Source organism: Schistocerca cancellata, chromosome 4, assembly GCF_023864275.1.
Source record: "Schistocerca cancellata isolate TAMUIC-IGC-003103 chromosome 4, iqSchCanc2.1, whole genome shotgun sequence".
Classification (NCBI taxonomy): Eukaryota; Metazoa; Arthropoda; class Insecta; order Orthoptera; family Acrididae; genus Schistocerca; species Schistocerca cancellata.
This window is the reverse complement of record NC_064629.1, coordinates 132,778,093-132,804,617: the sequence shown is the minus strand read 5'-3', so window position 1 is coordinate 132,804,617 and position 26,525 is coordinate 132,778,093. Positions and strand designations below refer to the sequence as shown.

General features: G+C 44.7%; 1 protein-coding gene across 1 annotated transcript in view; it reads right to left on the bottom strand.

The window, feature by feature from the left end:
- Window positions 1-26,525, bottom strand: part of LOC126183924 (dystrophin-like) — a gene marked incomplete at its 5' end in the record, with an annotated part of 303,215 nt that overhangs the window by 151,687 nt on the left and 125,003 nt on the right. The window contains one exon of the mRNA XM_049926270.1: window positions 14,256-14,379. Within this exon, the coding sequence (XP_049782227.1) occupies window positions 14,256-14,379 (124 nt within the window). The remainder of the gene's footprint in view (window positions 1-14,255; window positions 14,380-26,525) is intronic.

Genomic DNA, 26,525 nt, shown 5'->3' with positions numbered 1-26,525 from the left:
CCAGGACCTCCTGTGCAGCACTCTGTCCATCAAAGCAGACTAATAGTTCTCGTACTGAGCTCTATACGTGAGCAGTAACGAAAGTCTTCTTAAAGACGTTCGCCGTTTAGATCGTAAAGTTCAGTGATCGCTACCATTTAATTTCTTTGAAATGTCAAGAGAGGTAACTGGGTTTATTTTTTGCGACGCTTTCGAATTTCTCAATAATTTGACTAAAAGCGAACGCAGGTACGTGCAGCTTCTTGAAAGGACGCCCAAACTTGTGTTTCTCTATGATCGTACCCCCTTTCAAGCTCAATTACAATTCTTAGCGGACACTTTCTGACAGAAAGCACATTTATAGCGCTGGCACACTGTGTTTGTACCGTTATACCTTCGTCTGGACAGCCTTGCATTGTATGGACAGCATTCACTGAAGTGTCCGGAAATATGTGGCCATACAGTGTATGCATTAAACCAGGCGATGCTAAGAGAATTTGGCTAAGAACTAACACACAAAATGTGGTACGTGAGTTTTACTGTTTGAGGATCAATGAAACTGAAGGTATAAAATGCAAGATGGCAATAGCAAGAAAAGCGTTTCAGAAAAAGATAGGTTTCTTAACTTCGAATTTAAATTTAAGCGTTAGAATGTCTAATCTGAAGGTATTTGTCTCGAGTGAAACCTTGTACCGAAGTGAAACGTGGACGTTAAACTGCTCAGACAAGGGAAGAACAAAAGCTTTTCGAAATGGTGTGCTACAGAAGAGAGCTGAAAATAGTAGGTACATCGCCTAACTAAAAAGGAGGTAGCGAATCGAAATCGGGCGAGAGCAATTTATAGTCCAACATGACTAAAAGAAGAGATCGGCTCATAGGACACATCCTGAGACAGTAAAAAATCGTCATTTGTAATGGAGGACGGACTAGCGTGGACGGATGCATCGCATGATACGTTTTTACACTGCGGGAATCCACAGCTTACGAGGAGAACACCTGAAGTGCCATCACATTATTTCCAAGAAATTTCGCTCAGTGGAAGAGAAGTCAAAATTGGGAACTCGTGCATCGGCTTATCCGTAGATACTTGAAGTTTCTGGAACAAAAAGACTGTCATAGTTTTCGAGGTACTTCCTGTGCCTTTTATCGCGCCACATCCTAAGACGAAATTGTGGCTCAGTGGTTATGGCCGCAGCTTTTTAATTTTGCGCGCCAAGTTCGAAAATCGATTTTTGTTTATTTTATTTTTATTTTTTTCATTTATCTACCCATTTCCGTGGAAGGCCACTGCACGAATGTTTCTTAACAAATTAGGGGATATAGGGGCGTTATATTAATTGTAAAATCACAAGTGCATTTCATACTAAGTGTCACGTATTTATTATATAATACACGTGCGTATAGTATACTGAGCAGTTACAATTCTTCTAAATTCTCATATTCTGACATTTCCTTCTCATACCAATTTTTATATTAATTCTTATATGTTTATTCTTCAGGAAGATTTGTTGCATTCCCCTGGATGATACCGATCGTAGAAATATTCGAAACACAGATATTCCGAGTACGACGACTATAGCGCGAAGGCAGGTTTTCTATAATGACATTATGTCGTATGAATCTCACTCCGGGAAGAAACGTCGTTAAGATTGAAGATTTCCCGCGTTGTCAATAATTTCAAGGAAAACCATGCACAGTGGATCATTTTTTCCGGAAACTGGCGCTTGCAACTGACTATGAATTATGGTACACTACAGGAAATTCACCAAAAACAATTTCAAACAATTTTCCAATTTCTTTTTAAATTGACTCATCTGACAAAAATCAGACGAATAAAGACAAGTACCCGGTTTTAGCAACTGCCCTGTTCTCCTCGTTTGTTGATATATGTTAAAAAATTCTTTTAATTTTTTTTTATTAAAATACTTTTAAAAAATTTTGAGATTCGCATAAGCTGTTGACTTAGAAGATCTTAGTAAAAAATATTAAATTTTTTTAACACGCATCAAATCAATCTACGGACCGAAGACCACAACAGCAGTGAATGAATATGTCTGCTAAAGTGCTGGCTGTTCCTTTTCCCCATCTGAAACTACATTCGTGGGAAATACAAATAGCGAAGTGTATTTCGACATAGTTAGGAAGTTAGCAGCGAATGGGCGGCGGCGCGGCGGCAGCCCGGTGGCGTGTCTCGGCGGGGCGGCGCGACGGCGGCCGTATTATTGAATTCCGGGAAGAAATGCTGCGGGTGCGATCCCCAGGGAGCCTCAGCCCAATCACATTAATTGCACTCGGCGACACATTTATCCTAATATTTTAGCGCCTGCCCCAACCCCGTGAAGCGGACAACTGCTTTTTAGTCTGACTCACAGTCATTTCAGCTGATGCGGCGTGCTAGTGGTATGACTATCTGAAAATGGATGCACTTTTTCGTTTCTGTTTCTATTGGGAACCAGAATTTTAAAATATCTTGTCTAGTACTCGTTGTCTAGCTCAAACAGGATAAACTAAGATTGCGGCTGCTAGTAGATGAGGCACCAACGGAAATAGACTTGTTCTAGCAGGCTGTTACGTCAGCTACGTGGGAATGTAGATATCGATGGGACATCAGCAGTCGGGAGATAGAGCGCTTCGGTGTTTATGAAATAACCAGAAAAGGCAGCGTTAGTGTGCAAGGAAGAGTGCTAAAGTCGGATAAGTTTTTCGAATTGGTGCACTAAATCACTAAATGATACGAACTAATATGAGACGAAAATAAGAGTCTATAAAGTTAACGAACGAGTGGAATAGCAATGCAGAGTACCCCAATTTTCTTCAAAGTCAAAGCCAACTTCCGACATGATTATTACGTGGTGTAGGTGTGAATATACCGGGTGATCAAAAAGCCAGTATAAATTTGAAAACTGAATAAATCACTGAATAATGTAGATGGAGAGGTACAAATTGACACACATGCTTGGAATGACATGGGGTTTTATTAGAACCATAAAAAATACAAGAGTTCAAAAATGTCCGACAGATGGCGCTTCATCTGATCAGAATAGCAATAATTAGCATAACAATGTAAGACAAAGCAAAGATGATGTTCTTTACAGGAAATGCTCAATATGTCCACCATCATTCCCTCAAAAATAGCTATAGTCTAGGAATAATGTTGTGAACAGCACTGTAAAGCATGTCCGGAGTTATGGTGAGGCATTGGCGTCGGATGTTGTCTTTCAGCATCTCTAGAGATGTCGGTCGATCACGATACACTTGTGATTTCAGGTAACCCCAAAGCCAATAATCGCTCGGACTGAGGTCTGGGGTCTGGGAGGCCAAGCATAACGAAAGGGGCGGCTGAGCACACGATCATCACCAAACGACGCGCACAAGAGATCTTTCACGCGTCTAGCAATATGGGGTGGAGCGCCATCTTGCATAAACATCGTACGTTCCAGCAGGTGTTTATCAGCCAGGCTGGGGATGATGCGATTCTGTAACACATCGGCGTACCTCTCACCCGTCACGGTAGCAGTTACTGACGTTTTGCTGTCCAGCGCCATCTGTCGGACATTTTGTGAACTTTTTTTTGTTCTAATAAAACCCCATGTCATCCGAAGCATGAGTGTCAATTTTTACCTCTCTATCTACATTATTCCGTGGTTTATTAAGTTTTCAAATTTATACTGACTTTTTGATCGCTCGGTATATGGTGATTCTCATGAACGTTTAGAAACCTCCAAAGCGACGTAGGTGATGCTGAGACAGTTAATTTAATGTAAGACACATGGGGTCGCAAATGTCGGGGAACATCCTTTAATCGGATGATGAATGCTGAACATGTGAGGTACCCCGCCGCAGCTGATCCTATCAGTCTGTCGCACCTCCTCATCCCAACGTAAGTCAAGCATTCCGGTCGGTGTGCCTCTGGGCTCAGTACCTGGGGCTCAGGTTCGAGTTTGCGCCTGGCAAGCATTATTTTTTTCCGTGGCTTTCGACTCTTAAGTGTTTACAATGAGGTGAGATTTATTATTTTGTTTACCGGTCTCGCGGTCTGCGCTGGTTTACAGTACAACAAAAACCTACCTATTGCGTCGAAAGTAAATGAGCACAAACTTCCGAATTGCGTCCTTACCATTAAATGACCTACGTTTTCTTTATTAAATAATGTCTGTGAACAAAAAAAGGAGGAAAAAAGGGAAGAAACACAAAATAAGAAAAGCTTTTACTGGGCCAGAGCGAGGTCAATGATTTTCTAATTTGTACGTTTACAACAGATCACATTTACAAAAGGTGTTCGACATTTGCACCATTTGCTACAATGCAAGTATTGCATCGCTCAATGTTCCCTTCACGCCCAAGCCCAACCGCTGCACGTGCGACGGGTTACGTCATCTGGTCAACATTCAAAAATGGTTCAAATGGCTCTGAGCACTATGGGACCTAACTTCTAAGGTCATCAGTCCCCTAGAACCTAGAACCACCCAAACCCAACCAACCCAAGGACATCACAAACATCTATGCCCGAGGCAGGACTCGAACCTGCGACCGTAGCAGTCGCGCGGTTCCAGACTGTAGCGCCCAGAACCGCTTGGCCACTCCAGCCGTCCTGGTCAACATTTCTCATCCATTTTTGGAGTATTTCCCGACATTTGCGACCCCATATGTTTTATATTAAATTACTTGTCTCGGCGTCATCTACGTCGCTTCGGGGATTTTTAGAGGTTATATTCACCCTGTATACTGTGGGGTGCATCAAAACTGTACGGATATAAGAGTGTAGTTAGGATGATCATGAAAATCATAGATAGGAGGAAGGCCGAAACTTATTCCCGACAATCACGTGAGATTAACGTTCCAACCCGACTAACAGGTTATCGTCGACAAAGTCCCACGACGTCACTGAACACGACGCAAAACGGAATTACGGTGTTTAATCCAAAACACTGGTACGGTCAGATATCTGTCCCACATTCTCCCAGACCGATAATTAATTTCGTCCTCTACGCTGTTTTTGCCACTGCTATCTGTCAGTCAAACTATAAAAATTATTCTACTGGTGTGTGTGAGAAGCAATGACTGATTTTGATTTACCAATGTTTTTATTTTTTTCAAACAATAATATTGTCCCCTTCAAAGTAGTTTCGTTCGGCAGCTATACATTGGAGGAATCGTTGTTCTCAGTCTTAGTAGCAGCGCTGAAAGGCTTCAAGTTGTAGGGCCTTTAACGTGTCGGTCACATTCTTCTGAATGTTTTCCAGAGTCCCAAAATGACGTTCTTCATGAAATGTTTCAGTTTAGGGAAAGAAAAGAGGCACTAGGACTTAGATCAGGCTGAGGGACAACAGGAGGGAGTGAGGTGGCACAGTGGTTAGCACACTGGACTCGTATTCGAGAGGACGACGGTTCAGACATGAGTCCGACCATCCTGATTTGGGTTTTCCGTGATTTCCCTAAAGTGCTCCAGGCAAACGCCAGGATGGTTCCTTTGAAAGGGCACGATCGATTGCCTTCCCCATCCTTGAAATAGTCCGAGCTTGCGCTCTGTCTCTAATGACCTCGGTGTCGACTGGAAGTTAAATTCTAATCTTCCGTTTTTGAACAACAGGAATGCCTTTTGAGGTAAGAAATTCCGTGATGGAAGTGGCTGAATGACACGGCACGTTGTCATGATGCAGCACCCACTTGTCTGCAATGTCCGGTTTCACTCGATTCACTCCTTTCCTGAGACTTTCGAGGACATCTTTGTAAAACACTTGGTTGACAGTTTGTCCTGCAGAAACAAATTCTTTATGTACGATACCCCCACTGTCAAAAATGCGAATCAGCACTGTTTCGATCTTTGATTTGCTCATTCGAGATTTTTTCGGTCGAGGAAGTATCTGAGTGTGCCACTGCTCACTTTGCCGCTTTGTCTCAGGATTGTACTAAAACTTGCAGGATTCATCACCTGCGATCACACGAATGAACCATTCACTCATCAGTAATCCTCTCAAGAAGATCAACGCAAACGTTTCTGCGATTGTCCTTCTTTTCGGTAGTGAGATCTTTTCGGCACCATTTTGGCACAACCCTTTCGCATGTGCAAAACTTCGGTCAAAATTTGATGTACGGTAAAAGTATTTAAGTTTAATAAGTCATCCCTCATCCCCATTGTTAAACGTCGGTCTGATCTCAAAAGAGGACGCACGCGTTCGACGTTTTCGCCAGTTTTTGGAGGTGAAAGTCTCCCTGAGCGAGGTGCATCTTCGACGTGTTGTCGGCCTTCCAAAAATGATTTGTGCCGGCGAAAAACTTGTGCTCTTTATAAGAAATGTTCCCAATGGGCTTGTTTCAACTTTTCAAAGGTTACGCTCACGGATTTACCAAGTTTAACACAAACCTTGACGGCATTATGTTGCTCTGAATTCCGCTGCTCCATTTTCGCAACACACGACTTCACTGACTGCGCTCTCAAAAATCACGTGATGGCTGTAGTGGGCTGAAACTTGGACTGAGCATCCAGAAGGGATGAACGCACCAGTCTGCACAAGTAGAACACGACGCAGCCAGATTGCTCGCCGTATTGTCAGTCTCATTACTTTTCTCACACACCTTCTATATCAGGAAAAATATTTTTCCACGTACTGTAGTCAGTGTCTAATTATGTCGCATTGCTGTGACTTGTAAGCTGAGCGACACCGTGTCACCTTTCTGATCACCACGTATGGCTGTCGTTCAGGGCGCCTGCTGACTGGAGGTAACAGCGAAGAGGCTTTTTGAAAGTTTGAAATAACGTGCCACGTGTATTAAAATATAAAGATTAGTAAATGGAAAAACCAGTATGTAAGGAATAATAATTATACGTAACAGGTTGTATTAATGAGTACAATGAATATCTAAAGTTATGTGAACCGAAAGAAATAACTGAGAATCAATATCGGAAGACAAACTGTGTGCTATCTTATTCGAGAGAGACCACTTGCCTGGAACAGAGGGCAACGCAATCGAGGGAAGTCTGTGGTGTGAGGTGGACGTATCTCGTGTTGGTTGCAGACGCGATGGCGCGACGGAATACGCAGTTTGTAGAGTGATGCAACCAAAATGACGACTAAATAAACAGTTTATGTTATTTACATCTCGACCACGATAATATTGCACCTGGCCTTCCGTGGCCGTTATCGGAAACAGGCGGTGACGTTACAGTGAACAAGAACAGTGCTGACAAAAGAAAACGCATGCTCTCTGAATGAGTTCAAGACAGTTGTGCATATACTGTCAAGTGTTTCGGCGCGTCCTCGATACAAACGCACGATAAGCCAACTGAAGCAGCCTCACTCCCTGGTGCAATAATGCTGTGATCAACTAATATGCGTGCATTGCGTCGGACAGAAACAAACAAGTCGTGTTGTATACATTAAACACGTTTGAAATCGAGTTGACTGGAGATAATGACTTCTTTGGTATCGAGAGATACTTCAGAATCAATAAACAGATCGAAAAGTGAGCAGCAAGGACAGCGGTGAAAACCCCAGATGTAGTATTCTTCCCGTCCGCGTATTGTTTGGAGAAAGCTGATAAAACAATGCACAGTTCCTGCATATCCACACCGTACGTGGTATTACTCGTAATTCTTATTAGTTGATTTCAAGCCGCCTTGGTTTTCTGGCCATCGTGTTATGACAATGAAGTAGCCAAAGCTCTAGTATCTTTCCAATCTGATGAAGATGGTTTGTCGAGCAGCATGAGTCTTCTGGAACAAGCGCCATTGCGATGTAAGTCTCCGTAAGAACGAGGGAAAAATGCTGTGCCACCATCTTCGTTGTTTTGTTTTCCTAACTTGCTCTGTTTACTTTTGTCCCAGTGACGAAAACACCGCCATACAAGAATGCTAGCTAAAAAAAAAAGGAGAAAGGAATACCAGCCCCAGTAATACGGACGGTACAGCAGTAGAAACCTGCCGAGCTAATTCGGAGGAACCGTTTGATATTTTTAATAACATCGATTATACCGGGAATTGAATTCTATGCATTTCGAAAAGGAGCATAATGTACCATGTTAGCACCACGTTGCTCGACATAGTGGTTTAAAATATTGGAAATACCGATGCTTCTGCAGGAGAGTATAACGAGAAGACCAATTTTAATTTGTTCTCAAAGGACGGTTTCATTTTGAGAAAAATGTTGTCACTGCGAACAATCAAATGGAACAGATTCGTTGCCAGCGTTGGCTCTAAATCTCTCTCTCTCTCTCTCTCTCTCTCTCTCTCTCTCTCTCACACACACACACACACACACACACACAGTAGAAACACTCTGTATTCGTTTCATGCTAAACGAAGGAATTCATAACACGAGCCCACGACGAGAATGCCTTTTTTTTTTTTTTTTTTTTCCAGCTGCAAGCTTTGCTTTCATATTAGCCTGCCCCGAACTCTCGCAGATCTTCCAATACCATTTATTAAACGATAGTCGTTTCACACAGTATATACGTACCACATTACACACTGTGATTGCTATTTCTCCTTCCCAGCAGCAGTTTGCAGCTAATACAACTCAAGGATTAACATATCGCAGCGTAGAGACGCTACAGTTAGTTCGAGTCCGTGGAGATGGAAATGTACTCATTGTCAGAGGAAGATATTTATAATGGGTTTCATTAAAAAACTGTTTGATGTTCGCACGTGTTATTCAGGGGAAAGCACAGGAAAAAAATTAAGACTGTCGAGCTGGAAATTCATTTCTAACCGTACTCATTACCAATACAGCAATACAGGTCACTGCTAGCTCACTTAGACTCGTCACTCTCCGTGTATTTACACGCCGATGAGTTCAAGTTACTTAAAAATGGAAGCGTTATATTGCGAAGGCAAGAATGATAGTCTAAATTTTAAATAAACAAGTTCACGAAAGTAGAAGGAACTGAAAATCTAATTCTTAAAAAAAAACATCAATAATTCCCACTATAAAATAACATTCTGTCTTCATTTATTTACTAAGTGGTATACAAAGTAAATCTTGATCGCGATTGGTTCGTTCAATTAAATGCTGAAAGTGTCGATATTCGTAAGAGCTTCAACATTTTAATACCCCAATAATCTGATTCTATCTGTGAAGATGACAGAATCCTTAAACTCACAGTAATTGACCACATATTCACATTTTGTAATAACAGTAGATAGTAAAAATTGGGTCACGGGCGTAATGGGGTAATAAAATATTTTCACGATATAGTTGAAAATATATTCGTAGTACGAGCAGTAATAAAAGTGGAATGCTTTCCGCAGCGGAGAAGCGTCGTGTTCTCCGTTTTATGTACTATAAAACAGCTCTATTAAAAAGGGGAACCGACAGGGCCGCCGTCGTCGCTACCCGGGTAAATAATGGATACTTCCCATCATGAACGGCCTTCCTATCTTCTTGCGTGGCTGCGGGATTCTGCTAACACGGTTAGAGAACACCGGGACTTCTCAAAGTTGTTAATTGAAATAGCCTGAACATCTGGGATTTATTTTATGAGCATGGTGTCGTAGGAGCAACGACGTACATGACATAGTTTACTACAAAGAAAATCATCCATAAAATACTTGAAAATTACCTAAAGCCGAAATTGTACAATCGTACATGAAATAAAGATAATGGCAGCTGAAGGAATCAAGAAAGCTTTCAAAAAATCCATCGCGGACCCTATCGCATCGGAAACTATATTACTTAAAAGACTTTAATAATTCCACCCCCAAAGAAGGCAAACGTTGACAGGTGTGAATATTACCGAACCATGATTTTAGTAAGTCAAGGTTGCAAAATACTGACACGAAGTATTTATAGGACAATGGAAACATTGGTAGGAGCTGACCTCGGGGAATATGTAGATGTGTTTGCGTTCCGGGGTAATGTAGGAACACTGAGGCAATACTGACCCCTCTGCTTGATTTGTGAAAAATGGGGTTCCGGTGCTCTGGCGTTCAAGGGGCTGTTTTTGAAATTTAGACTTTTTAAAACGTTATTCTAACACCTTCCCTAGCATTTTAAATCTGTGAACAGAACGTTTGTTTTAAATCGCTTCAACAGCAGCAAAAGTTCTATCATATCACACCTTAAAAGCTGTGGTTCTGTTTCTTATTTTTATTTCCGTCATAGGTACCGGAACGGCGTATCGGTGCGTACCGCCACAAATCAAGTACAGACTGACGTTTATACCATGTGTAAATTTACAGAAAGCTTTTGACAATGTTGACTGGAATACACTGTTTGAAATTCAGAAGGTACCGGGGATGAAAATATATATATAGGGAGGCAATGAATGCTTATGTTTAAATTCTACAAGAATCGGACTGCAGTTTTAAGAGTCGAAGGACGTGAAAGGGAAGCAGTAGTTGAGAGTGGAGTGAGACAGGGTTGCAGCCTATCCGTTACGCTATTCAATTTTTACACTGGACAGACAGTATACAAAACTAAAGAGAAATTTGGTTGGAAAGAGGGCTAAAGTTCAAGGAGAAGACACTAAAATTTGCGATTTGCCAGTGGCGTTGTAATTCTGTCAGAGATGGCAAAGAACTTGTAAGGGCTATTGAACGGAATAGATAGTGTCTTGAAATGGACTTGTAAAATTAATATCAATAAAAGTAAAACAAGGGTAATGAGATGTAATACAGTTAAATCAAGTCATCCTGAGGGAATCAGATTAGGAAAAGAGACACAAGCAGTGGTAGACGGTTTTTGCAAGAGAAGCGTTTCAGAAACAGAGACATTTCTAACAATAAATACACTCCTGGAAATAGAAAAAAGAACACATTGACACCGGTGTGTCAGACCCACCATACTTGCTCCGGACACTGCGAGAGGGCTGTACAAGCAATGATCACACGCACGGCACAGCGGACACACCAGGAACCGCGGTGTTGGCCGTCGAATGGCGCTAGCTGCGCAGCATTTGTGCACCGCCGCCGTCAGTGTCAGCCAGTTTGCCGTGGCATACGGAGCTCCATCGCAGTCTTTAACACTGGTAGCATGCCGCGACAGCGTGGACGTGAACCGTATGCGGGAGGCCGGGTGGACGTACCGCCGAATTGCTCAACACGTGGGGCGTGAGGTCTCCACAGTACATCGATGTTGTCGCCAGTGGTCGGCGGAAGGTGCACGTGCCCGTCGACCTGGGACCGGACCGCAGCGACGCACGGATGCACGCCAAGACCGTAGGATCCTACGCAGTGCCGTAGGGGACCGCACCGCCACTTCCCAGCAAATTAGGGACACTGTTGCTCCTGGGGTATCGGCGAGGACCATTCGCAACCGTCTCCATGAAGCTGGGCTACGGTCCCGCACACCGTTAGGCTGTCTTCCGCTCACGCCCCAACATCGTGCAGCCCGCCTCCAGTGGTGTCGCGACAGGCGTGAATGGAGGGACGAATGGAGACGTGTCGTCTTCAGCGATGAGAGTCGCTTCTGCCTTGGTGCCAATGATGGTCGTATGCGTGTTTGGCGCCGTGCAGGTGAGCGCCACAATCAGGACTGCATACGACCGAGGCACACAGGGCCAACACCCGGCATCATGATGTGGGGAGCGATCTCCTACACTGGCCGTACACCACTGGTGATCGTCGAGGGGACACTGAATAGTGCACGGTACATCCAAACCATCATCGAACCCATCGTTCTACCATTCCTAGACCGGCAAGGGAACTTGCTGTTCCAACAGGACAATGCACGTCCGCATGTATCCCGTGCCACCCAACGTGCTCTAGAAGGTGTAAGTCAACTACCCTGGCCAGCAAGATTTCCGGATCTGTCCCCCATTGAGCATGTTTGGGACTGGATGAAGCGTCGTCTCACGCGGTCTGCACGTCCAGCACGAACGCTGGTCCAACTGAGGCGCCAGGTGGAAATGGCATGGCAAGCCGTTCCACAGGACTACATCCAGCATCTCTACGATCGTCTCCATGGGAGAATAGCAGCCTGCATTGCTGCGAAAGGTGGATATACACTGTACTAGTGCCGACATTGTGCATGCTCTGTTGCCTGTGTCTATGTGCCTGTGGTTCTGTCAGTGTGATCATGTGATGTATCTGACCCCAGGAATGTGTCAATAAAGTTTCCCCTTCCTGGGACAATGAATTCACGGTGTTCTTATTTCAGTTTCCAGGAGTGTATACGCTTAGGAGACAGAAGTCATGGGATAGCGATTGCACAAATAGAGATGACGGCAGTATCATATACACAAGATATAAACGGGCAGAAATTGACTGAGCTGTCGTCTGTACTCGGGTGATTCATGTGAAAAGGCTTCCGACGTGATTATGGCCGCACGACTGGAATTAACAGACTCTGAACGCGTAATGGTAGCCGGAGCTAGGCGCATGGGACATTCCATTTCCGAAATAGCTAGGGAATTTAATACGTGCCAAGAGTGTCCCGAGAACAGCAAATTTTAGGTATTGCCTCTCACCGCGGACAACGCAGTGGCTGACGACCTTCACTTAACGACTAAGAGCTGCGCGGCGTTTGCGTAGAGTTGTCCGTGCTAACAGACAAGCAGCAATGTGCAAAATAAACACAGAAATCAATGTGGAACGTATAATGAACATATCCGTTAGGACAGTGTTGCGAAATTTGGTGTTACTAGGCTATTGCAGTAGATGACTGACTCGAGTGCCTTTGCTAGCAGCGCGACATCGTCTGCAGCGCCTCTCCTGAGATCGTGATCGTATCGGTTCGACCCTTGGCGACTGGAAAACCTTGGCCTGGTTAAATGAGTCCCGATTTCAGTTGGCAAGAGCTGATTGTTAGATCGTGTGTGGCGCAGATCCCACGAAGCCGTGGACCTAAGTTGTCAACAAGGCACTGTGCAAGACGGTGGTGGCTCCATAATGGTGCAGGCTGCGTGTTTACAGGCGTGGACTGGGTCCTCCGGTCTGTTCAGTTACTTGGAGACCATTTGCAGCCTTTCACGGACTTCATGTTCCCAAACAACGATAGAATTTTTGTTGACAACAATGCGTCACTTCACTGGGTCACAATTGTTTACGACTGGTTTGAAGAACATTCTGGACAATCCGAGCAAGTAATTTGGCCTCTTACATTGCCCGACACGAATCCCACCGAGCTTTTATGGGTCATAATCGAGAGGTCAGTTCGTGCACAAAATCCTGCACGAGCAACACTTTCGCAATTACAAAAGGAGATCCGACACGATATTAGGAGGTGTCCCATGAATTTTTTAACCTCAGTATAAATGTACGTGTTAGGAAGTGTTCTCTGAACTTACTCGTCAAACATGTAGTATTGTACGGAACTGAAACGTGGACGATAAACAGTTCATACAAGAAGATGGTGGTTTTTGAAACGTAGTGCTACATGAGATGCTGAAAATTTGGTGGGTAGATCGAATAACTAACGAAGAGGTACTGAATCGAATGGAAATTAAATATGTGGTATCGATAGCTACGAAGCCACGTCGTAGGTGCGCTCTGCTAGCTTGGCACTGCGACACCGACACCGACGACAGCGCCCTCTAGCCGGCGCTGTGCAGCTCTACGAGCGCCGCTCCAGATTCAGCCCATTTGATTCCGAGTAGACGACCAAGCAACATTGTTTATATTTCATTGTGGGCGAGCCACTACAGATTTTGTCCTTGTAACATTTGGTAGCGTTGATACCTGTACTGCTTCGCATCTACCTGCTTATCTTCAGTGCTAAGTTACGTATGTCATTGACTAATATTCTCTATTAAATGTTCTGTTAAGTTAAACGCAGTACTGAAGCATTTCACCTTTTCCTGCTCCTACTCACTTCCTACATTCAGCCTACCCTTCAGTTTACAGGAGCAGACTCACGCGCCGCCTTCCACGCGGGATACAAAAAAAGCGTATTGTACAATTTGACAGAATAAAGGGATTATTTCATGGGACACAGCCTAAGGCCTCACGAAATCGTCAGTTTGGTAATGGAGGGAAGTCTAGGGGTTATAACTGTAGAGGGAGACCAAGAGATGAATGCAGTTAGAAGGTTCAGGCGGATATTGGTTGTAGTAGCTATACATATAGGAACAGGCTTGTACAGAATAGACAAGCGTGGAGAGCTGCATCAAACCAGTTATCAGACTGAAACCACCACCACCACGACTACTGCTACTACTACTACTACTACTACTGCTACGGGTGTTTATTTCATAGCAGTTACAAAGTAGGACAAGAAAATTTATTGTTATTGTGAAAAGTCTCACTAGATCGAAGACGTGTGGAAGACTTTCCCTTACATCGGCTCCATAAGATGAAGGCCTTTGTCAATGCAAGTGAGTAACTGCTTGGACTGACTGACCTTCGCTGTCACTGGTGTCGGAGAGCGGCGGCTCGTTGGCGATGTACTGCCGGCCGCTCAGCAGGTTGTTCTCCACCACCGGCCTTTTGTCCTCCAGCTGGCGCCGGAACGCGCGGTGGTCATCCTGCAAAAACGCAGCCACTCTTACTTAATTACACTCACCGTTAGTACGAAAGGTTGATGGCATAAGCTCTATAGAGAGTGCCGTTGGCATAATATAGCCTTCATAGAGAGTTAAGGCATATCGTCGTTGAAATAGTAGCGCGAAAGTGACTGTTCCAGTTTTCCAGGCCGGCCGGGGTGGCCGAGCGGTTCTAGGCACTACAGTCTGGAACCGCGCGGCCGCTGTGATCGCAGGTTCGACTCCTGCATCGGGCATGGATGTGTGTGATGTCCTTAGGTTAGTTAAGTTTAAGTAGCTCTAAGTTCTAGGGGACTAATGACCTCAGAAGTTAAGTCCCACAGTGCTCAAAGTCATTTGAACCATTTTTGAAAAAGTTTTCCATATTCCGGTCAGGTGTCCTATTTAGCGCACTTGCTATTACCGTGGGAATGACGATTTGTCTATTCTTAACTATGAAAATGAAGCTAAAGAATGCAGTGTGAGGGAAACGTGGTAAAAAGTTTAAATTCCGGCAAACTGCGAAAGAATGAAGTAGCACATGACTGGAAAGTCGGAAGATCCGTCTGCTGCTCGCTGACAATGCTGATTCCCGGAAGGGGGCTACAGACAAGATTGTAGCGAAATGCAGGACGATCTGCTGAGAATCGACGGCTGGTGCAGCGGCTGACAGTTTTTTTCACTCTGTAAAACAAATGACCATCTCCATACGCTACGAGGAGCGTTCAATATGAAATGGAACATCATTTTCTTCGGCCAGTCTCTGTTGATAACAAGTATAATTTGTTGTGGAGCACTGTGGAATATTCCCGCTTTAACCCCTATAGCTTCACGAAGCTCTGATAGGTGGCGACACTCCACGTTGTCTTCAAAATAGCGTCTGTAGCGAAGGTGCGTTTCAAACAGAGGAGAGTCATTGAGTTTCTTTTGGCGGAAAACCAGAACAAAGCAGTTATTCATAGACGCTTGCAGAACGTCTACGAAGACCTCACAGTGAACAAAAGCATGGCGAGTCGTCGTGCGAGACGTCTGTCACCATCGCAGCAACGTCGCACAAACCTGTTTCATCTTCCACCTGCGGGCTGGCAGCACACAGTTTAACTTCTGCTGCGTTGGAACGTGCGGACACTCTCGTTCGAGGTGGTCGGCTGATCACAATCAAACACCTCGTTGGACAACTGGACGTCTCTGATAGTAATATTAACACAATCGTCCACCAGTCGGGGTACTCAAAGGTATGTGGCCGCTGGGTTCCGCACTGCCTAACAGGAGACCACGAAGTGCAACGTAGCACTATCTGTGCGGAATGGCTTTCGCGCTACGAGGCTGATAGTGACAAAGTTTTGTCGAACATTGCAGGCGACGAAAAATGGGTCATCACTTCGAACCGGAAGCAAATCGGCAATCCAGGGAGTGCCGCCACACCATCTCTCCACCGAAGAAGAAGTTCGAAGCCGCACCCTCTTCTGGTAAACTCATGGCGGTGGTCTTCTGGGACTGTCATGGGGGTTATTCTGTTTGGAGTTCTCTCTCGCGGTGGAATGATCAGTTCGGAAGTGTACTGTGCTACCCTCAGGAAATTGAATAAGCGACTTCAGCGGGCTCTTCGCAACAAAAATGCAAACCAACTTCTCTATGACAAAGCAAGGCGTCAACAACTCTACGCACCTGGGAGGAGCTCACAAAACTTCATTGGACTGCTCTTCGTCATCCTGGATCTCGCATCTTCCAACTTCCACCTGTTTGGCGCAATGAAGGATTTCCTCCGCGGGAAGGAAGTTGATGATGGGGAGATTACTGATTCAGCACGACGTAGGCTTCGAATTCAACCAGTAGACTGGTACCGTGTGGGCGTACAGGCCCTTACAGTAAGGTCCGAGCGAGGTGGCCCGGTGGTTAGCACACTGGACTCGCATTCGGGAGGACGACGGTTCAGTCCCGCGTCCGGCCATCCTGATTTAGGTTTTCCGTGATTTCCCTAAATCGCTCCAGGCAAATGCGGGGATGGTTCCTTTGAAAGGGCACGGCCGATATCCTTCCCTAATCCGATGAGACTGATGATCTCGCTGTCTGGTCTCCTCCCCCAAACAGCCCAACCAACCCTTACAGTAAGGTGGCGTAAGACCGATACAAGGAACGGAGATTATGCTGAAAAATATAGCTTGTAGCCGAAAGAGTGAAGAATAATATTGTGTATTCCAATCCCCGACAAAACGAACCTGCTTTCTGAAAAAAATGTGTGTTGCATTACTTACTGGACGCCCCTAGTACCTTTAAGTTAATGAACAATTTCTTTTAAACATTTTTGGAAAGTTACTGTCAACAGCCGTTAAGTAACGTATAAAATGCATATTTGAATCAACAGCTGTTTTCATTTTACACCCGAACATCTACCGGTTTCGGTCTTGGACCATTTTCATATCATCAGTGAAGATGGTCCAAGACCGAAACCGTTATGTGTTTGGGCGTAAAATAAAAACAGCTGATGGTCCAAATATGCATTTTATCAAACAATTTCTTTCTTACTGAAAATATTGTCTTGTGGAACGTTCGACATTTCCATCAACGAAAACCTTGACTCCAGGAACTGCTTTCCGCCACTAAGAGATAAGCGGCAATCAATAATCGTGTACCGAGTCTGCGGGCTCTTTTGCATTTGCGCGACAGAACGACGCAAGGCCAGTTAAGTGGTATTTTCTCTCCGAGTACGATAGAAGCAAGTCGTAGTCACAGAGAAACCTACCTAACTGTGTGCATTAACCATGCCAGGTACGAACATCGAGCCGTGGCTCTCATCACGGACTGACGCTACTTCCTTCTCGGCGCTTATTTAGGCCAATTCGCACAGAGCTGTCAGTAAACAATCCTCACGTGTCGTTCGACGTCCTTATGCTCGTCGCTTTGCGGAAGCGTCCCGGCCGTGCTGAGGCTCTGTTCCACTGCACTATTCCTTGTGGTATTTCTCTCATCTGTCCCACCAACAGCACTGCTGGGTCTTCTTCCGTTTCGTATTCGCCTCAATTGTTCAGTATCTTAATACAAACTATGAGCCGAAATCTGTCTTATTCGTTTTAGTGCTATATTCTATTTATTCGTTTACTTTCTAGTTCCAGGGAATGATTAAATTGCCTAAGAACCTTGTCAATAAAATGGCTGTTCATCTAAAAACTGTCTGTCAATTACACGTCATTTAGGAACTTCTCACTGACGAGGAGAACACGCCAAGTACCATAATGTTATTTCACAGAAATTCATTCAATGGAAGAGAGGTCAAAATGAGCGTACACGTGTCTTGGCATAGCCGTAGATACTCTACCGTTTCTGAAAGAACGACAGACCAGATTTTCGAGGTATTTTCCAGGTACTTCATGTGTCTTTTACTGCACGATTTCCTCAGGCGAAATAGTGGCACAGTGGTGTGCGGTGCAGCTTCTTAATTTTGTGCCCCGTATTCGAAACCCGATTATTATTTTTATTTTTTGTTTTGTATTCGTACTGGGTGTTCGAAAATTCCCGTTACAAATTTCTAGGATTTGTAGAGGGAGTGAGTACTTAATATTTTGATTAGGAACCTATGTCGGGAAACTTACCGCTTCCGTTCTACGACGGTTACAGTTCAGATCTGTAAAGCGTCCACGTCTGCTGAGGGAAAGAGAAAGGTCTCAAAGTTGCTCGTCATGGACCAGAACATGCTTCGTAGGTACAATATCTGCAACAAAGTTAGTGGTCGCCACCTCTAGCTGCTGATGAAATGCATCAGTACTGGTCTGTACGTACAGTTTGCTTGACTGTTTTGGACTACGTACAAGCAAATGTGCTTAGATAAATAGGTGTTTCGTTATGTTTCCTTTCGAATTGTTACTTAATACTTGTACTGCATCACCCCTAGTTCCTCAAACAGAGCCCGCCGCTGTGACAGAGCGGTTCCAGGCGCTTCAGTCAATACCGCGCTGCTGCTACGGTCGCAGGTTCGAATCCTGCCTCGGGCATGGATATGTGTGATGTCCTAAGGTTAGTTAGGTTTAAGTAGTTCTAAGTCTAAGGGACTGATGACCTCAGATGTTAAGTCCCATAGTGTTTAGAGCCAATTGAATCATTTGAACCTCAAGCAAAAGTGGGCGATTTAAACATCTGAACTGAAACCATCGTAGAACGGGAACGATACGTTTTCGGGCATGGGTTCCTGTTCAAAGTATTATGTACTCATTCCGTTCTATAAGTCCTACAAGTTTGTAACGGGAGTTTCCGAACCACCCTGTACACCAATGTCCATAGAAAATTACTGCGCGAATGTTTTCCAGTGTGTACTGTTATAACGTTGTCCTTGTTCGTCATAGCATGTCAGATGAATGAATTAAAAAAAAATAGAATGAGAAAATTATTTGAAATGGTTTTCGGTGAAACTCCGTAGTTATCTTGATTCACAATCAATTGCAAACGCCACATTGGAAATATTTTTTTACTATAAAAATTTCTTGATTTCTTGTTCGTATTGCAGTTTGTATTTTACCACACGATGTCCCTCAAACGAAATGGTGGCTCGGTGGTTAGCGTCGCGGCTTCTTAAGTTTGGGTCCGAGTTCGAAACTCGATTATTGTTTTTATTTATTTTATTTTTATTGCTTTCATTTGTCTACCCATGACCGTAGAAGGTTACTACGCGAATGTTTCAAATGGGCCATTTAAATGGTATACCGGGCTGAGACTGGCGCGATTAATATTTTGTTTTTCCCTCGCAATCAATGCTCTTACCATCTGATCTATCCGGGAACAATAAGGGTGCGACTCACAGTTTCATTTATTCAGTACTTCTCTCCCCCTTCCCTTACACTTTGCTGTACATCTTTCTAGACAAGCATTCCAGGGATTTTGTCCAACTTCTATCACAGTAAGCCACTTTGACAGGTCGTATATCTGGGTGCAGGAAGTCCCTTCCTGCAACCGGCCTTCGACACACAGAGCCAAGTTCGGCTCACTGCAGTTCACATGTCACGTGGTAGCTGAACTGCCGCTTGTCGACGTATTGTTGTTAAACTACTCGGCTAAAGAAAGAATCAGTGCCACCCAATAAGTAGTTCTCGATTAAGGTTAGGAGCGAGCTTTGCCTCTACGAGACACTTGGAGCATGCTCTGAGGAATTTTTTACTTTCCATTGGTCTGTGACGTCTTCTGTAAAATTAGCGAAATTGTTCTTTCAGACAGTGGACCCAAACATATAAATGTGAAAGGAAGGTGGCTGTGACACTGAGATGGGTAAAAAAATAAATTTGTTTGTTGCAAAAACACAGAAACTTTTATTTCTTTTGAAAAAAATTACTTGCAATAGACAAGTATTTCAGTCAACTAATAATCTAATGTCAGTGAAGGTCTTTGTTACGAATTTTATACTTGTCGAGGTACTGCATCTATTAACATCAAACGAAAACCAGCTTTTCAAGGTCTTAAAATGTACTAATGATCCGATGTGTTTTCGATTTCTGGATTGGACTGACGGAAACGCCGTCTCTGTGTGGGTGGATAAGGAGGAGTCTGCTGTCATTTTCTTTAGTGTCACTGTGTCAAAATCTCTCTTAAATATTCTATGACTTTTTTCCACGCATCGACTTTTTTTAATTTATACGATCAGCTGCGGAAGGCCCCACAGTAAATCCGCAATGATACTCACTACATGGAATGTAGTCACTGTTCTTCCATCGTGAGTCACGCACACAAGACATTTACTGTATCGTACACTAACGACTGGCAGTGAGCAGTATCTATAGAGCTAATGCCTTGATAGTGTCTACCGAAATTCTGTGTGAAGAGCGAAGGAACACGCTTGGTAATAAGGGGCTCAATGTACCGGCGATTCACTTACAAGCTACACGACGAATGCAGTTAGCCGTAGACGATGCTCAGCGCCTCTTGTGTGAAAGCACACATAAGGGGCCATAAGGTTACTAACTTCTATACAAAATTTATGTTACCTCTTTCAGATCAAGCTATGCAATGTAATTTATGGTTAATAGAAACACGTGCAAGGCGGAAGTCTAAACAAATTGTACAGAGATGTTCGGAGTTGACTGTTGCGCCAAGGTATGTGATGCTATACACCGAGGAGAAGCGAAAGAAGCAAAAGCAGTGGCTGGCGCCCGGTACATGATGAAGTGCAGACGACATGAGAGCCGCGAGTGAGTGATGATGACGGATAGGTGGTGGCCGCCCAGGAAGTGAACCCATTATTACACCTGCTAGGGCGCAACACGGAAAATATGGATACAGAGTAAACTGTTGATAGTTCACAATTCCAGACTGGTCGTCATAAGGTGTTGTTAACACCAAGAAAATAAACTAGATAATCCACGATGAAGCAAAACCGTCAACAATCCACAGAATACAAATCCAAATCGAAGTCTAGTTGAAATCAAATAAGCAACCAGGTCACGAAAAACCTGTGTACGCGAGGTAGAGACTTAAGCACAGCACGAATCGAAATGTCTTGTAGGGGCCCAACGGCTGGGTTTTATCTACGGCTTGACGTCAGTTGCCAGGCCCACGTGACAGCCTCCTGGCACCTTTTACCGGCCGCCAGAGGAGTCACTGATAGCGGAAATCGCAGGTTAATCTGTCAGATTGCCTACGTATAGCAGTTCCACTCCCCTTAATAAGAGCTTAGGGACAGAAGTGTCGCTGCTGGTATTGTGATCGCTATATTAGGAGGAGGAGGTGTGAGTGTCAAGCCAAGTAAAGGTTTGCTGTCCATCCCTGTGTCTGGTGTCGCTGTGTTCTCCGCTCGTGGCGACGGTGTAGTAATAATGCTGGAGTCAGCTGGAGCATTCCAGCCTTTCGGTCCATGCTATAGGTCAATGGTGCTGATGGTGAAAAAGGGTCCCATTGCATAGGTTACCAGCCCTGACAGCAACCTGGGGATGTGCGTCCGCCAGGCGTCTGTTGTTATATTGAACCAGCTCCAGGGCAGTGGTAGTTGTCTCGCTCTGGAAGCCACTAAGATTGGGTGCAAGATAGTTGGCGTATCATACCAGCACGGCGCCATTGGTACACACTGCAAACATCTATTTTTCCCGGGCGGCTCTGAGGACGGTAGTATACATTCTGGAACTCTCTCGAAGATGAGAGCTAAAATCTCTGTGCCCAGCGGTACTGGTATAATGCTTGGGCTGGAATGGGCTTGTTGTAGGTCTCAGGACATCCCAGTGGGTCCAGATTCGTCGGCCGTGCAGCAGTGCCGCTGGAGTGCGCCCTTGTATTGGTGTTCTCCCGTAGGGGGTCAGGAACGGGGACAGGACCTTGGCCTTTGGTGTGGTTAACAGTGTTTTGAATATCTGCACCTTAAAGATGCGGACGAACCACTGACTTCACCACTGGAGTTTGGGTGGAACAGTCCTTTATGACATTCCGAGAGCAAACATCCTTAAACATACTGGATGGTAACTGATGGCGATTGTTGTAAATGTTTGTTTACAGGGACCCTTTAAAGCTGGATATTGTCTGCAAGATCCTTGTTTTCTCCCTTGTTGTTACATTTGATATTCGAAATACGTAAGACAACGTGGAAAATGGGTCTATAACGAAGAACCACATCTCTCCGAGGGACGGGCTCGTGACGGACACATGGACGCGCTCCCATAGGCGCTACGGCGTTGACCAGGCATGGAACCGTTGGGGGGGCGGGGGGGCGAGGGGGGTGCTGACTGGGTTGACGGCTTGACGCACAGGCCAGTCAGAAGCGGGCTGCCTCTTGAAGTCCTGTGTAACGCCGGGTCAGTTCACGTGCTGTCTTGTAAGCGCCTTCATGCGTATCATCCTCCAGTGGTCATCGTGCAGAAGGTATGCCACAGGAATGCAGTGGTGTCGGGGTGACTACCGTCAGTAGTCATCGTCTGATGTAGGCATCAATACTGCATGTACCATCGCCGGCAGTTGTGGCGGAGCGGTTCTAGGCGCTTCAGTCTGGAACCGCGCGACCGCTACGGTCGCAGGTTCCAATCCTGCCTCGGGCATGGATGTGTGTGATGTCCTTAGGTTAGTTAGGTTTAAGTAGTTCTAAGTTCTAGGGGACTGACGACCTCAGAAGTTAAGTCCAATAGTGCTCAGAGCCATTTTTTGAACCATGTACCGAGCTAGGTGGCGCAGTGGTTAGCACACTGGACTCGCATTCGGGAGGACGACGGTTCAATCCCACGTCCGGCCATCCTGATTTAGTTTTTCCGTGATTTCCCTAGACCACTTCAGGCACATGCCGGGATGGTTCCTTTGAAAGGGCACGGGCGATATCCTTCCCCATCCTTTCCTAAACCGAGCTTGTGCTCCGTCTCTAATGACCTCGTTGTCGACGGGACGTTAAACACTAATCTCCCCCTCCTCCTTGAACCATGTACCATCTAGATCCTGTTTCTTTTTGGAAAAATATTTGCCGAGTTCTGGAAGGGAATGGGATAGGAGGCGTTCCGGCCAACCTTGGCGAATGTATTTCATATCGTGTTTGAGATTAAGATCCTTAGCTGTGTCCTTCACAATTAGGATGCAGTGATAATAAACTCTTATACGCGGTTTTGTAAGGAGTCTATTTGAAAACGTAGTATTTCCCGAAAGTCAAATGTGGGATCTGGTCCTATAGGTGGTCTGTGTATGGCATCGACGTTACAATGTTGTGCTGTCGACCAATAGTGCGTTCAATAATTATAATGGCTTAGGAAGAGGACGCAGAGTTGTAGGCATTGTGCTGTTTTGACTGGAAGGCGGTTATGAGGACCGAGCAATGTCAATGACTTATGGTTCGTTGTGAGGCGAAATTATGTCATATATATAACGTATGAAATTTTTGGATGCCAAACGTGATGCCCAGTGCTTCTTTATCGATCTGTAAGTAACTCGTCTCGGTTGAAGCAGCGGTTTAGAAATGAATGTGAGGAGTTGTTCATATTCATAATCGTTGTGAGAAAGAATGGCCCCTTCTGTCGCGGTACGACATATCAGTGGCCAGGAGAAGACATTTTGATGAGGCATAGGTCGCCATACAAGTAGTGAACTTTAGACAATGTTTTAACTCGTAAAAAGCCTCCCATAACAGCGGTGACCATTCGCGTTTTCCACTTTTCTTGTGTGGATTTTCTTGTGTGGATTATTAAGGGGACTGCCGATCCGCATGGCATTTCGTATAAATTTTGCTTAATAATTTCTTTGACCGCGAAATGAGTGAAGATGTTTTCAGTAGTTCATATGCACTTCGATTTTTCTATGACTTCCACATGTTGCTGAGTCCACTTGCTCTTGACAGAATTTGTGCTTTTGAAGGTTGCACTTTAATCCATTTTGTTTTAGTGTCTGGAACAGCAGACGTAAGATATTGTTTTCTTGTAGCGCCACTTACTAACATCTTGGCCAGATAGCTGACTGCGATCGAGAACGTATTGAATTAAATACTCCAAAAGACTTTGGAAAATTGGACGTGCGTCAGCAATTCCGACAGGAGACCTGTTGTATCTGTAAAATCCAATCGGAGCGTCGATAACCATGAGCTGGTGGGAGTGTTCGTCTAGCGGCACTTGTAAATCGGCTTCGGGTAGATCAATTTCGGAGAATTATTGTCCACTGACAATCTTGAGATGAGCTCTTATTGCCCTGGAATGGGACAGACACAAAGTTCTAATTGTGCATTTATATTTGATTTAAAGTCACCACAAATAGGAAGTAACCAAATGGCTGAGCTACTTGGTTTTTGTAACACGGGTGTGAGGGTGTCTTGTTGCGTAAGACGACCTAATTCGGATATGAGGCTATACCGCAATGCTACAGATACTGGTCTAGCTCTAAAGTAGCAAAGTGCTGCAGAAGACTGAAGCTGAATGTGAGCTACATAATTATTAGCACACCCTTAGCCTGTTGCAAATAAGTATAAAAATTCGGTGAACCAAAATGGTCGATTGACAGAAGTGCTGATACACTGTTGATGTCATCTGCTATTTTAAAACCAAAAGATAAAACATCATGCATCCCAAAAATGTTTTGTGCCTTTCAAATGGCACAGCTAAAAAAGTAATCAGACAGCTGACTTTTTTTGTACAATGCCTTCACTATGTACTTATCGTGCAAAAGTATGCGGTGCTTGCTGCAGGATTACAACCTTTGTGATGTTGGCTAAAGAGACAGAGAACGAGTGTGAGCATATGTTTCCCCATTTATAGCCGGCCGCGGTGGTCTAGCGGTTCTAGGCGCTCAGTCCGGAACCGCGCGACTGCTACGGTCGCAGGTTCGAATCCTGCCTCGGGCATGGATGTGTGTGATGTCCTTAGGTTAGTTAGGTTTAAGTAATTCTAAGTTCTAGGGGACTGATGACCACAGCAGTTAAGTCCCATAGTGCTCAGAGCCATTTGAACCATTTTTGAACCCCATTTATAATAGAAACAGGCGAGCTGAAACCAGCAAGAAATTTTACTGACATCTTGAGATGTTGGGTGTTCTGGCCGATATCAGTGTCGTGCATGCACAGTATTTCGACAACGTGACTCGTTATCTCTATCAGATGCTACCTAAGACTGCTAGCGGAGTGAAACGGATCGAATATTTATACATACTGCCTCCGCCCTCCCTGGTAGGTTCTACTGCCACTCTGTCTGTGGTCCTTTCCCATTAGAATCGTTCTGTTTTCGGTCTGGTGCACCCCAGGTGGCGATCTGGTATTTACTTTTCGGTCCGGTGCGCCCGACGGCAATCTGTAGTTCTGTTCTCAGTCGGTGCACATGGTGCTCTGTCTGGGGTTTGCTCCTGACGTCCACATTCTCAGTTCTTCTTTTTATTGAGTAATACTGTAGCAACTGCTGCATTTTTAGCAACTCACAGATTTGGCTGAGTTGGTTCCCAGTGTCATGACTCGCCAAATTTTCTGCCATCTTTATCTCTACTGACTCTCCTGTAACGCTTCCCAGTACCTGGGGGTTTGTGTCCTCGTTTCTTCATACCTGATGGTATGACTAATACCCAGACAGTGGCTGATTTAGTTGCCTGTCTCAGCCGTGTGTGTCTGATGTGCTTGGCATCTGATGTCCACTGTCCCAGTTGTTTGGTCAACGTACGACATGTCACATTGGCATGGTGTATTATAAATTCCTGGTTTTCGTAAACTAAGTTAATCTTTCACATTTCCCAGTAGTCCTCTTATTTGGTTAGGTGACAGAACACACACTTAATGTTATGGCCGGCCGGGGTGGCCGAGCGGTTCTAGGCGCTACAGCCTGGAACCGCGCGACCGCTACGGTCGCAGGTCCGAATCCTGCCTCGGGAATGGATGTGTGTGATGTCCTTAGGTTAGTTAGGTTTAAGTAGTTCTAAGTTCTAGGGGACTGATGACCTCAGATGTTAAGTCCCATAGTGCTCAGAGCCATTTGAACCATAATGTTATGCTTCTAGAGAATCCTGTGGATCTTGGCAGAAGTAGATCCCACAGATGGGAGGTATGCTTCATCTTGCTTGTCTTCTCTATCATATGGAGAATGGCTGACTGGGCGGCGTTTTGAATCTGTTTGACTGTGTATTCATTTTTGCAGAAAACTTAGCGTATATGCTCCATTTCTGATGTCAAACTACTGTATATTGGTACGACAGCCGTGTTTGCCCTGTGGACCTAAGTCTTTAGAACTCCATTCTTCTCCACTGTATGATAACACTGGTAGTTTGCAGGTAATGGGTGTGTGTTGGTATATGATACACCCTGTAACCAAACGACCCACTGCTTTCCTTTTGACCATCACATCCAGAAATGGCAGCTGACTATCCTTCTCCAGTTCCATGATGAACTTCATATTTGGGTGGCGTGAGTTGAGACGTTCGAAAAACATATTGAGCATTTCCCCACTGTGAGGCCAGATCTCAAAGGTATTATCCACATACCTGAAGAAGCATGTGGGTTTCTATCTAGCCATCTATAATGCTTCCTCCTCATATTTCTCCACGAACAGATTGGCAACCACTGGAGATAGGAGGCTGCCATGGTTGTTTCTTCTGTCTTCTAGTAATATTGGCCCACATACTGAAAATATATAGAAGTCAGTATATGCCTGAACAGGTCCATCAAGAGCCTTGACAGATTTCTCTGCAATCAGTTCCAGTGAGTTGACTGGTTGGTTTGTGTGATTGAAGGGACCAGACTACAA